The sequence below is a fragment of the Mizuhopecten yessoensis genome, unplaced genomic scaffold, assembly GCF_002113885.1.
Source record: "Mizuhopecten yessoensis strain PY_sf001 unplaced genomic scaffold, ASM211388v2 scaffold7835, whole genome shotgun sequence".
In the NCBI taxonomy this organism is placed as follows: Eukaryota; Metazoa; Mollusca; class Bivalvia; order Pectinida; family Pectinidae; genus Mizuhopecten; species Mizuhopecten yessoensis.
Window position 1 is genome coordinate 10,463 of NW_018407246.1, and position 14,322 is coordinate 24,784.

The 14,322-nt window shown below is 35.6% G+C and overlaps 1 protein-coding gene across 1 annotated transcript; it reads left to right on the forward strand.

Annotated features, from left to right (window-relative positions):
* Nucleotides 1-2,088: 2,088 nt before the first annotated feature.
* Nucleotides 2,089-6,912, forward strand: LOC110454432. The gene is made up of 3 exons (XM_021503926.1): nucleotides 2,089-2,207; nucleotides 5,344-5,712; nucleotides 6,801-6,912. Exons 1-3 carry the CDS (start codon nucleotides 2,102-2,104, stop codon nucleotides 6,902-6,904), a joined length of 579 nt encoding a protein of 192 aa, XP_021359601.1. The 5' UTR covers nucleotides 2,089-2,101; the 3' UTR covers nucleotides 6,905-6,912.
* Nucleotides 6,913-14,322: the final 7,410 nt, after the last annotated feature.

Consider the following 14,322-nt stretch of genomic DNA (forward strand, 5'->3'; position numbering starts at 1 on the left):
AATTAGAACGGATGAGAAAAAGGTGTTTACACGGAAAGCAAAATATATTGACGTATACGTTTTAGTATTAACATATTTGTAAAGGTTTTCGAGTTTTTACGCTGATAAACCCTGGTGTGTAAAAACAAACAGTAACATAAGTAAACAGACAAATAGTTTTTATTTGTAAAGTAAAAACTAGCGTATTAACGCACGCACGTACGCGCACACATACACTCACACAAATACGCACGCATACACTACACTCATGAAGGCACGTCCTTAAATGGCATTAGGTGTTAATAGGACGTTAAAGAAATTAAACCAAATCAAACCAATCAATGATATGTCGGGCATATTCATTTTTTTACAAACGCAGTTTTCTAAATTCATGTATAAAAACTAATAGAATCTTCCCTTAATTGGAAGGTGTGACAGAGAAATCTCCAACCCTTCGAATGATATTCTCAAATGTCTTACCACACCCTTTATGATGTGGATGATTGTTTTTCTCCCATCCTGTTTCACCCATAAATCCACCGACAAGCGTTGATTGAATGTTTTACCAGCAAATCTAGAGTTGTCTTCTATGGTCTGCCCCTGTTGACGTGATGGCAACGCATTGAGGATATGACGTAATACTATTGTTATGACTTTGATCGCGTCATTAAAGTTTTGTGTTTGTCGCGGTGCATATCACTTTCTCATATTCATATAACCACATTTTCGCCTCATGAAAGGTTTATAAACCTACTTCATCGTATGGCCAAATTACGGAAATAATGTTAGCAGGTAAAACAGTGTCAAAATGTAACATAGGATATGTTCGTATGTAGTCTGTGTCAGTTTTCCTCCTACATTACAGTTGAGCATTTGACATCGACACTTAAATACCTAAGTTGAGAGGAAGTTATTAATTAACTTGTGACACAAGGAGATGGTTGGACAGTCAAGTGAATTGTTATTGTATAGATCGAGTGCAGGGTGAGTATATAGGTCTTGTGCTACATGTGACTTTAGTTACATGTGTATTGAATGTATGGGTACATTTACAGTGTTTCATGTTTCAGTGGAGCATTTAAACGGTTATTTAAGCTTGGTGTCCTTTACATCTCAACCTCTTCATGTGCGTAAGCTTATGGTGTCGTATCATAGTAAATAAGTTACAACCGACGCAGCATATCACTTATGTAAAATTACTAAAAACCACGTGATATCGTCAAGATTTCCCTAGGTTGATTTATTCTCTCTGTCAGTGTATTGGTAAATGCATCATTTGTAGTTAGACTGAAAAGTGTTCAAGAAGCATAATCATTCAAATTAATGTCATAACCAAATTAAATTATAAGATAAGCACTTTCTAGAGATCGTTATAAATTTCGTAATCTAATAAAGGGTTTTGCAGGCATATATCACTTTTGCCGAAACATTTTTACCCCGTTACAACGATGTACTCACATGACGGCTCTCACACCCGGGTTTTCAACTTAACCTCAGGATACAAAAAAAAAATACATATATACCTGCATCTCCATATACACGAAATCAGACCCAGAGCAGCGACGCGAGAGGGACATGCAAGCTAATTCCAACCATTCCTCTTCCAAATATCTTTGTTCGGGCATTCACAACATTGTTCAATAAACTAATGTGGAAATATTTGATAACAAATAATAGTTCTCTGTGAATTAGTTATTACTCAGTATAAAATACTTGAGTATTGCTAAAAGCACCTGGTTTATAACTTATAAAATTTCTCAAAGATTAACTTATTTTTTCCAAAATATCTAAAAATTGTATTACATAGTTCTGGCCCGTAAATATCTATAGATTGTTTTATATAGTTCTAGTCCTAAGAATATATCTATAAATTGTATAAGATAGTTCTGCCCCAAAAATACTACTAACAAGCGCACCAATAACATACTAGTCAGTTTACATATTGTACACATGACGTATAGGTGGAAACCCTTATCTTTTTGTGTATTTTAAGCTCAGGTAACAGCGGCCGGTTACACATACATTGGCCCGGTATATTTACTACATTGTATTTATAACTACAAGTAAAGGGTTACACAGACCAGGAAGTTTGTAAACAATAGTACGGAACACACATATATATATGTTAAGAAACATGTCTGATATTTATCGACGTAAGCTGCATGCATGGGTATCTCTCTGTAAAATGACGATATTGATCTTACTACTGACAATCCACTCCTCAACAGGTTAGTAACGATTGTACTGTATTTGTAACTATATAAACTTTGTGTCGTACACATGAACGATTGTCAGTGTAAACATGTACAGTTTGAACTATATGTTTGAAATGAGGGAGGAAGGGATTCCTGCCTGAAAATGTGTTATTAAATTTGTAAACAACCTGGTTCTGATCCAGCGTTAACCGTTCATCCCTGTAGACCATAATTGACTCATCCATATCAATGCATGGTACAGTCTACTAATGTTACATAGGAGTAAAATGGTTTAATGCGATGGGGTAAAATCAGGTTATCTTGCATACCTATATGTTGATACACTAGGGTGGTCGGACTGCCTGGTAGATCACTCACTCGCATTCCACCAAGGCGGATGGGGTTCGATACACCGAGCCGGCGTGACAATATATGGGGTTACCTGCCCGACCACTATAAATTTACGATTGCAAATAGCATCGGAATACGTATTGAAAACGGGAAAAAAACATATTTGTTTGCGTTGTATTGGCGCTTATACCCCATACATGGACATACTTTTATTCATATTATATTTCCAAAAATTAGAGAAGAGACAATATTTATTACCTGGATGGGACCGGTACTGAATCTATTTCTAAAAAAGCATGCATGTCCTGTGTCCTTAATATAATAAAAATAGTGTCTCTTATGTATGCAGTTGTGTTAAAAAAGTTAATTTCCTATTATAAGAGAATAAATAATTGCAAAAAGTAATCTCAACAGAAAAAGTGTTCATTTTCAACTGTGTTTACATCTCTGTGTAAATCATTGAAAACATATAACACGTTCCATATCTGACACATATTCTGCCTGTACATAACTTGGCTTTGCAAGAGATGTTTATTGTGTTTGATGACTTAGTAAATGTTAAAGAGTATACAAACATTGAAAGTGGGAAAGCGAGTATACATAAACATATACAGATGTACTGCATGGTCTTGAATGAAGAAGTCGAAGACAATGAGTTGTAATAAGAAATACATCGATGCGCTTTATGAAAACATTTGAAAGTGGTTTTCGTCCCGTGAGTATTCCTTTTAAGTAGGTTTGTCCAATGGTAGGGGGAAGGTGTTTAGTCCCTTACCTATTAATACTGGAATCCTTCCGGTAATATATATTTCCTGGTGTCCATAAATAATGCTGAGACCTCAACAAATTCTTTATTTGAATATTGCCTTGTGTGCAATTAACTTAAGATGAATAATTACTGCTAAGGTGATTCAATATGTTTTAACACGGACTTATCATATTCATATTCTTTGGTTTCATTGTGCGGTAAGAAGTTTCCCGACAGTCCCTCTCTTAGGTCCCATTTAGAAATTTTGCATCTCAGTCAGACCGCATGTGTATACTACCTAGTTTCAAAACCTTCACGTGACGTTATCGGCGCTATTTTTAACAGGCTTTTCCGAGCAATTAGAGTAGTTAAACTGGACATTCAGAACAGACTAGGAATATGGGGATAGCAAGGAAATATAATTGGCAGTGCAGACAACACGTACATTTAATTAATAAGGAGGCAAATACACCAACATTCTCGGTATCCGGTACACATAATAGTAATGAAAAAACAACTTTATTTAGTATCAGCTATAAGGATATCACAGAATGTACAAGTGTTGAAATTAGGTTAAAGTTTATCATCTAAGATACAATATTGCTTAATACAAGTTTAAAAATTATCACAGAATGAACAAATTAATTGTGTAAATTTGCCGGTACGTCAATTAAAATGGCACAATGCCTTAAGTACATACATGCTAAACATGCTACACATACACACGTGCAGGCATGTACAACACACGCGGAATCACGTCCTTAAATCGCTTAATCTGTGAATAGTTTCACCTCTATCCCCCACGCAATCAAAACTATTCATCAATAATTCGTAATTCGTGTTAAATTTTGAGGGGAGTAGTTATTGATATGCTATATTTGACAATGGAAACAGTTTATACATCATAAACGAGAATACGAAGTATTTCGTTCGATTTGACACACAGCTGATACCTGTGCAAATGTTAAAAAAATGAATTTATTTACAGCAACGTTGTTTAAAAGATAATACAAATAATTGTCTGTACAAGATGATTAAAGAATATATGAAATATTCAGGAAGAAAAAATAGCTAAAATATTATGAAAAATATAAAGATCTTTCTTAGCTTGAATAATATATATATCATATTAAATAAGATATACCATATTATATTATGAAATAGAGAAGGGACATTTCTTCTTAAATAAATGCTCAGATAGCTTGCCATTATAGCTCGTGGCCAATTTATTTCTTTTAAGTCGATCAGGTTAATACTCTGATATTGATGTTAGTAGAATACTTCACATCGTACACGTAACCGTTTGACAGATATACACAGTTATTGATTACCAATACTTAGAATTTTGCATACCAGTCTGAGTGATAACTGTAAATTCTTTATCCTTTATTGGGAGGTCCTCTTTGTCAATGGCATTTTCCGTATTTGTTGTCTTAAAAAATATAGGAGCCACACGTACAAAACAAAACAATTTAATCAGTGATTGTTTTTTTCAACGTTCATTGTCTTCCTGAACAGTTTCGGAAAGACTATGTATAAGAATTTGACCATTTTCAACATCGTGCCGTAAGCAATCGTCTTTATAAAAGTAACAACATGAACATCATCCTGCAAGTTACGTGCGATGCATTATTTAACCCTTTCCAAAACGGCTTTCTTATTCCTCTTTTATTTCATGGTTTATTTCATGGGTTATCTTGTTCATGTTCCCACATTTGTTTTTCCTGTTTCGAAAAAAACCCAATGAGTTTGAGCCCAAGTCAAATATCTTATTTTACAGCAGCACATACGTGCAGTCATGTAGCATACTAAAATTAACAAAGGGCCACGTTGGCCGTGTAGTTAAGTCATCTGACGATTTACTATCATTAGCCCTCCACTATTGGGTCGTGGGTTCGAGGTCTATGCTTAGATGTCGCCAGGTACTTGACGCAGGTCGGTGCTTTTTTCTCGCTGGTTACTCAATCACCAAAACATGGCCTGTCCTTAAATGATAAGACGTTAAACACAAACCAAATAGGTTCCGTATATGGTGTTTTAAAAATATGAATAGTTTGACCTGTAAAACAGATGCTGCAACATTGACTGGGTCTTCCGAGTACGCTCTCTCCGGGATTGAGTTTATCCTGACGTGTACCGTACCGGATGAGGCAAATAGAGTCCAGCTGTACCGTCGTCCTGCCCTGGCTGCTATACTAGGAAGCATACAAGTAGCTGGCGGTCAATGTTATAACACTGCTACTACTACTCCCGTCCTCTGTAGCCCGGATGTCTGCTCATGTAATGCCACCTCGTCTAACTATGGTACAGTGTTCCAGTGGGTCATACAGCCACAGACAAAAGACAATGGATCTGTTTGGTTTTGTCTTCGTACCAATCCAAGTCTTCCTGAAGCTGACAGGGTGGTAAGGAGCCCTGACTACACACTTAAAGTTGCAGGTACGTGACAGTCTTCAGAAACCGCCTTGCCTCATACAATTACATGGTAGATTGCCTATGTATATTTATTATTATTACCTGTAGTTATGATACACGTGCTTTATCTTAACCGGTAACGTGAGCGTGTAAATTGATCTCCAATCGAATTGTCCATTACTGAATCGTACGGTTACAGCACAAACACTTTTCGTACTTTTTGTTACATTTTGCGGTTCACGGAGCACAATAAGTCCATAATTTGCCCGTAAATATGCCACGCAGAATATCTAGAGCGATAAGAACCGAGTCGGTTGATTATATATTTGATTCGCTGAATTGGATGATGTTATACCATACGAAGTATTACATATACTAATATTTACCATATAATAACGTTTGTGCGAAGTCTGTTCACCATCATGACTCTAACCGAAAATCATTACTAGATTGTAAAACAATAATAATTAGAATAGAGTAAGGACAAGAAAATCCGGAATTTTATCTTTTATATCACAAATGTGAATTTATACTTATTTGTTAATATATATGTATGACGATTACTGATACATGTACGTGATCGAATATTTTGAACAGTATGTACATTTTTTAAGGCGATTCTAGACTCCCATGTACATTATATGTATATATATATATATATATATATATATGTTTAGAATATTTGGAAAATATCATAAAAACATTAAAAAACATTAAAAAATGTATATATATATTTGAAGTCAAGATTTTTTCAAAGAAATTTTATCATGATCTTTTTTAGTTTTCTATGATATTGAGAAATGAGTCGCCATAGTCATGAAAACACCACTTCAAAGTGTATGCAATAATGCGAGGAGCCTGTGCTTCCGTCGTTTAAATATACTTCGGAAAAAAGTAGAGGATATGATATTTACAACCTAATATCAAACAAATTTCCATCTATAAAAATGATCATCAATCGCAACAAACGTGAATCATTCCTACTAGGACGGAAGTACACGATTATTTAAGTCGGGATCCCGTTTCTTGGTTTTCATATGATAAGTCAGCCCGCAGGTCATACTAACAGATGCTTGACCCAGTTCATCATCAGGGGCTTCATCTCGTTGTAGGTGCTTTTCACACATCACCAGCTGCAAGCCTCTGCGTTGAAGCAGATGAACCGTCATTCAGTGATAAAAGAACACAATTATGTCTACAGTTTGCTTACCAGTGAAAATGAAATCCAGAAAACCCAGTTTTCAAATCAGTATTTTATCCAAAGTATACATAGCGTTTCTTCTTAATCAAACTTCTGGTAACCCGTACAAACCACAGATAAAACACAGGTATATTGGAACATTGAGGTTTGATTTACATGTTTACTTTCATTTTCGTTTGGAGATTGTGATTTCTGGATGTAAAGGTCAACACGAACTAGGTTGTCCTGCCCTGCTTTCACCAACCATTAAAATTGCAACGCTTAAAAATCGAAATATTTTCAAAGATTATAGCATTCCCTTCGTTCAATAAAAGCTGATACCGAATGTTGCAATATTTTGTTTTGTTTTGGACAAAACTGGTTTGATCACCCTCCATGTTGTTTACGCTTGGTATCATTCAGATCATTCAGACGCTTTAACTATTTCCACTCAATTGATCGTTAAAACAAGATGTGACATATTTTGCAGCCAACTCGTTTACTGTTGACGTGTTTCAAAATTCTTTTTTACTGTTGACGTGTTTCAAAATTCTTTACATATTTTTATATATTTATTTTCAGTTTGATGTGTTCATTTTTGTGAATGTCGTTTCACCATTAATATCTCACATTGCCGATGGGCCGTTAAACAATACAACACAAACAAACGCTTGAAATAGACTGAGTAATTTAAAACACTAATAGCGCATAGTCGATCATGGTAAGAAATGTACACAAGCACAATCCACGTGATGTCTTTAAACTGTTTTATTACATACTTACTAATACATACGTTTTTTTTGTATATGCGATACGACACAATGTAATTTACCCATATCAGCACTCGCCATATCACACCCCAAAACCCGTATCAGCCCTCTCCGTATCAGCACGCAAAACCCGTATCACACCCCTTTTGGAAATTTTGCGTTTTTCAATATTTAAAAAGAAAGATAGATGATCAGATAGTAGCTTTTATTAGTAAGTACATGTATGTAATAAACAGAATAAAACATGCCTTTTTCCATATCACACCCAGTGTCAACCCTCGACCAATATCAGCCCTCGGGCCTCGGCCCTTGGGCTGATATAGCAGTCTCGGATTGATACTGGGTGTGATATGGAAAAAGGCATGTATTATTCTCTATATATCACGATTGACATATAGAATTTTTCAAAACGAGTAATGTATGAAATAAATACACGTCGCTAATTAATACGATTCATTTCCTGTATTGCAATTGTACGTTATATCATTACACCCAAATGTTTATAGCGTTTACTGAGGAAAAATAGAGGTTTACAACGGCATGAGCTTAGCATTTTCCAGGCCATGTCACATTACCAACACGTTTTAATGATTCATCAAGTGAAAACAAATGTTTCATATTTTACGATTATTGTAGCCCAGACTATTTCGTTGTCAGTAACGCCACCATCTCCCGTGATTGGACAGGAAGTTACGTTAACATGTACAGCCAATCAGGACTTCATTGCTAACACAGCAGTGTATTTCAGGAGGAACACATTCCTAGTAGTAGAGCTTAATTTTAGCAGTTCTTCATGTACCTCAGTAACGACACAAGGAGGACAGAACTACACCTTTACCTGTGATTCCTCACCTGTGCGTGAGATGTCACTCACCATCCCAGTAGCTTACGTCACAGAGCACGAGCACGGGGCAGACTGTAGATGTGAAATATTCTTCGGTGCAGCAAGCAATACTCTAAAGCTTACACTAAGTGTTGAGTATTGTTCTTTTAAAATTTCCTCAGCGCATTAAGCATAATATGAAAAACGAGGTATTGATGCATGTTCCTTTTTGACGTGGTACACACCTTTACGTTGCCTGAATTGTACTCAGCTAAATGAGGATACTTCTTAGATGAAAATATGCATGAAGGCAGTGAAAGACATCAGCGAGTAAACTAAAGTTGTTTTAGTGTACGTAAAGGTAGCTCTCCTCTGTGAACGTTCATTAAAAACAGTTCATGAAGAGACAATATAAATGCATGGTAATTTAGGGTAGTCGGAAACCATATTGTTCAGTTGCTACCCGTTGGCTTTGGAAAATGTATGGTGCTGAATCAAATGACAATATTCCTGCATTGCTCGTCTACAGCAAGGCATGTTCTTACTATACTTATTTCAGGATTCCTGTCCCACCGGAAGCCAAATAACTAGATTATTCCATTGTATTTTTAAGATCACCTGGTCCAAAGGTCCAAGGAAGCTAATGAAATTCGTTGCCGTCTGTAGTCCGTCATTTACAGTAAACTTCTCTCTGAATCTCTTCTCAAAAACATCATCAGCTTGTCAGACAAGTCCTGACCAAGTGTGATAAAGTTTTAAGCGGAAAGGATGTCTAAGTTTGAACTTATTTCCTCCATATTTCTTACCAACTATAAAAATTAAAATGTTACGCTTTTCACTTCATACGTCTATCCCGAACAATTTTATTCCCGTGCAATTACTAAATAATGATGGATCGCAATCTAATTTAAAACATGCCGTAAACTTGACAATACATATACATACATATTCAGATTCCTCAATTGATCAGTCGTTGTTCAAATACAATCCAAAACACGCAGGCGTACATTATTTATACCATAACTTTTATAAAGAAATATAACCACGCTTTGGTGGAAACCTTATCAACTACACCACTGCAGGTCGGGGATCGAGACGAGAATACAGCTGCTGTTAACCACTGCATGTGTCGTAGAGAAGCGACTAATGTGGAAACCCCCTGCTTTGGTGCCCTCTATTTCGGGACACAAAAACTACCAAAACAAATCTGGTGCACGCATTGCAATAGTAAGGATCTTTAACAAATTAAAGCCAAACCTAACTATCAACTAACGATTATAATGCTACAAAGTGAGTACAGTGACCAATACTGTAAATGTTTGGACATACCTATTCTAAATGGGCTACGACAGAAAAAAATTCATAGGAAGAGGATCGATCACTTAACAACCTCTACACCTTTAATCACATTGCTTTTATTTGTGTATATAAATTGTTTTAAATTTCGTGCTACCTGTGATTAACATTACTTTTAATGACAGTGCCAGTATCTACGGTAACAATGACAACAGCAGGACTGTACGACCCTAGTGTGATGATAACCGCTGGAAATATCCGAAATTTCTTGTGTTCCACTTCTGCCAGTCGGCCTGTTGCCAAAATTGCTTGGTTCAGGGGAGATAAAAACATCACAGATCAGGCCGGTACGGCTATTGATCAAGACGCAGGCGACGATAAGTATACAAGACAGCAGAGTCTGACCATCACATGGAGTGTTGATGACACTGACAGTGGACTAAAGTGTCAGGCTGTGAACATCGAGGGAAGGACACCAGTCAGCTCTCAAACAGCCAACATCATTATACAGTGTAAGTTGTTTAAATTATCAGATTTAGTGGTCACAAGTTAAATCGTTTTGTGAAATGTAGTATATATAATAAAAACCGATATTCTAAACACACATTTTATGAAAACTAAATATTTTGAAACAAGAAAGTTATTTACATGTAATATGCAATGACTAAGTGAGAACTTTATGTGTAATACAATCTGAAAACATCGATTTGAGTCATCTTATGCTCATTTCAGAAGTTCCACAAAAACCTTCGAGAACACCTTCTTAAATTTTCTTTTTCTTTTTCAATGGTCTCCACTGAATCCTTCCTTTGCTCTTATTTGCCCTATTTTTATCCAATTTGTTTTAGTTTGAATTCTGTTTTTGTTGACACTTTGGTATTCTCTTGTTGTTTTCTATATTTATATATTTGTGGTTAAGAATATTAAATATTTTTAAAGATTTAAAATAACCGTCCACACCATTTTTATATTTCATCATGAAAAGTAACTTTGATTTTTTAGGATTTTATTGATATAATTCAGTGTAAATTACAGATAAACGTACGAGACCTTTAAAGTGATTCATGAGCTGTTTATTTTTTCGATTTTGAAAATTTGGTTTATTTGCCAATTGGTATAATAATAATGTAATGTGATTTCAATTTATGCGAATCAAGTGTATTTTGTAGTAATCAAATAAAATAACATTGCAAAACGCTGGATAAATCTTTTAACGCAAACGTTATATCTATTGACCACAGGGGCGCCACAGACTGACCCGAGCCTGACCAGAGACCCAGCCAATAAGACGCTGACAGATGGTATATCTGTAACTATGACTTGTCGTCAGGTTGGCGGCAAACCACTGGCCAAACTTACCTGGTCTGGTGTGTGTAGTTTTTGGAACACACAAATAGACAGTAGAAACAACACAACGGTCACTTCTAGTATTCAGTTTTCTCTGAATAAGACGTATACTGGTCTAGTATGTATCTGTGTGTCCAGACATCCGGTCAACAGCTACCAAAAGTCAGTCAATCAGACGTTCGACGTATTTTGTAAGTGAAACAATACGTTGTTTTTCACAAAAATAAAACATAACATAAGCATTGTATTTTTGTCGACAAATACAAAAATGAAAAGATTAACGATGACCCAGTTAACACTATTAAAACAGTTTGAGTTCGGATAATATGATCAGGATATCCTTGATCTGTTTCGCCGGGTCGTATTTTCGATATAGGTTTCGACCCTTCCCTTTATCTAAAATGAGCATCAATTAATAAACAAAATGTATTGCCCTTCTGGTAGGGAAAACAACTATGTGTTTTCCACCATATGAATTATGTTTCACGAGGGCGAAGCCCGAATTATATCTGATTCATAGGGGGCACGCAATGGATCGTTCTTCCCTTTCACGTAGCCAATAAATATGTTTTTTTTACCGGAATAGAACAATAACATAAAAGTGAATATGCCCAGGCCTCCGCACCATTNATGCGCACCTGACGGGAATCCTCAATCTTTCACTTTTTCCAAATGGCAGCATATGTCTGAGTATAGTCAGTTAATTCGTGAGCTGGATGGAGTAACCAGTGATAAGGAGTCTGTGTTGACAATTCCTGATCCTGGATTGGACGCTAGATACCAGGATACCGGTCACTATGTATGCAGGGTACAGAACGGAGTACCAGGAAGAAACAATCAGATGGTATTTGAGAAGAGAGTGTTTCTAAGTGTCAACGGTATGTAAACATAGTGTTCTACGCATAGTGCAAGCAATGCAGCTGACTTTATCTATATATATATATGTTAAGTCATTTAACGCAACATTTTTAATATTTCGATTTACATTAAATTGCACTAAAACTGTTCTGTGATATTTGATTAAAATCCAGCATACCACAACCGGTCATATACAATTGCAAAAATTGTCCTATATATGGAATTCATAATATGGTTTCCATTATGTTTATTTAAAAAATGGTCTAGCATATTAATTTGTTTTAACATATTTCTCGTGTTTAATATTGGGTCACAGCTGTTTAATCAAGTGACAGTATGACTGTCACGAGGCCAGTAGTTGTAAACCTTTCTATTGATGATGTATAGCTTTTATAAACGATAAATGATCCATGCAAGTTAAGGATGAATAAAGATTAGCTGATAGATGAAATTGTCCATATATGTTTTAGATGTAGTGAACAGCACTCTATCACTTAACCAACGACCAGATCTATAACACTCCCAAATATTGTGAGTAATGTAACGTTTTGAAATATTCTGATATTTAGTTATTCCTTTTTCAAATAGCATGACATATTCTTTCGAACGGAATGTGCCTATGTAGTTTAAAACATGGCAGAGCGTGCATTGTGTACGTATCTATTTTGACGCTTCTTATTTTAAATGTTGGAGTACAGCAGGGCAACAACCGGAAAATTGTCATGTTTACGTAGTTATATACATCAGTTAAATACTGACATCGTTTCTGACATATCAACATAAAATACTTGTTCACTAGATCAAGAGTACTGACTTTTTTTAAATAATTGCTTTATATTTTAATACTTTATTGTAGCTCCACCAGTCTTTGATCACAGTACTTGGATATTTGTAGGACAACAGGAAAAGTCTATAGCTATATCGGTCCCATTCTACAGTACTCTTGGGTACAGTAAGGTGGAACTTTTCAGTAATCAGACAGTCGCAGGTAATCGGTTTGTCATCAGCACCGTTACGTCCAATGTATCTCTGACTTTTCATGATACAGACATAACAGTTAGTGGTTTTACTACAACGGTCAGTGTCCAAACTCTACAACACAAAGACTTCACTAACTACACACTCAGGGTGACTAATGACGTGGGAATACAAAATTTCAGATTTATCTTTCTGACAAAGGTAAATATAACTTTTGTTTATATTTTTCTATATCCAGCAGATATCTATTTTTCATGATTTCGTTTAAATGGTAGAATACTTAAATGAAAAACTCACTAATTGAAATACACGAATGCAACGGTTTCTATCTTGGTAGTTATAAGGCGACAACTGAATAATAAGACAATGCTTCGTTAATAATCTGCAGAATGCAAAACGTAATTTAAATTTGTTAATCTACATATTACAACAATAACTTTTAACATTCCGGTGTGATCTTTGCTTTATTTTTAATTTGTAAAATGATGTATATCAAAGCTGAGTATGTAACGTAAATGATGTTCCTGATAAGAATTGGCAAGGAAAAGCAAAAATACATGCGGCCCTAAATTACCACAATGCGTTACTGTCATCTTAACGGTCTTTCTTTATAACAGAAATCATGATTATATCTGTCAAATTTATATAACCACATTTGCCATAAATAAAGTTAAGTGTAGGTCCATGTATAATAAGTTCCCCTTACGGACCGCTTTATCTGATTCATATCACCCTACTGTGGTAAATGGAATAGTTAGGTGTTTATTGGTTACATATAAGGATCACTGTGATTTTTTGTTTACTTTCTATTGTATTCATGTCCGTAGTCTCAGTATATATATCCCCCTGGGGTCAATAGATGGGCTGCATGCAGGGATACATCTGTACAGATGAGTTGATTTACTTACTGAACGGGTGGTACAACCAGATTGTAGACTTATTGTCAGCAATAGCCAATTCGATATAGGCTGGTTTTGGCTAAACCTCACTCCACATCTGAGGTAAGTAATTCTTATTATTTATTTACTATGAAATGGTCCTATAAAGGTCAGATATATAGTGTGTATACTATTATCTCCTGCACTGTGTTCTACTGAGCAAGGTACTACTACTAATTGTTGTGGATTAACTTTCAAGCTAGAACTGCAAAAACTGAATACTAAGTAATCAATTTAATTCCTGGTGCTGTTTTATATACAAGAGGTATGGTTTCCTCTATTGTGAGCAAACTTTACCGTTACTTTTCCTGGTTGATGTTTTCTAATCATGTGGTACAAACAGTCCTTTAACGGGTCCCCCCTCCGCCATAATTAAGTATAGAACGATGATAGTGTGTATTTTGACCACTGTGCACAGCTGTTCGCTTAGATATATTTTGCCCT

Coding starts and splice junctions, on each gene's coding strand:
- LOC110454432 (XM_021503926.1), top strand. CDS start 2,102: ATGTTAAGAAACATGTCTGATATTTATCGACGTAAGCTGCATGCATGG. Junction 2,208..5,343: donor GACAATCCACTCCTCAACAG/GTTAGTAACGAT, acceptor CCTGTAAAACAG/ATGCTGCAACATTGACTGGG. Junction 5,713..6,800: donor CTACACACTTAAAGTTGCAG/GTACGTGACAGT, acceptor ATCTCGTTGTAG/GTGCTTTTCACACATCACCA.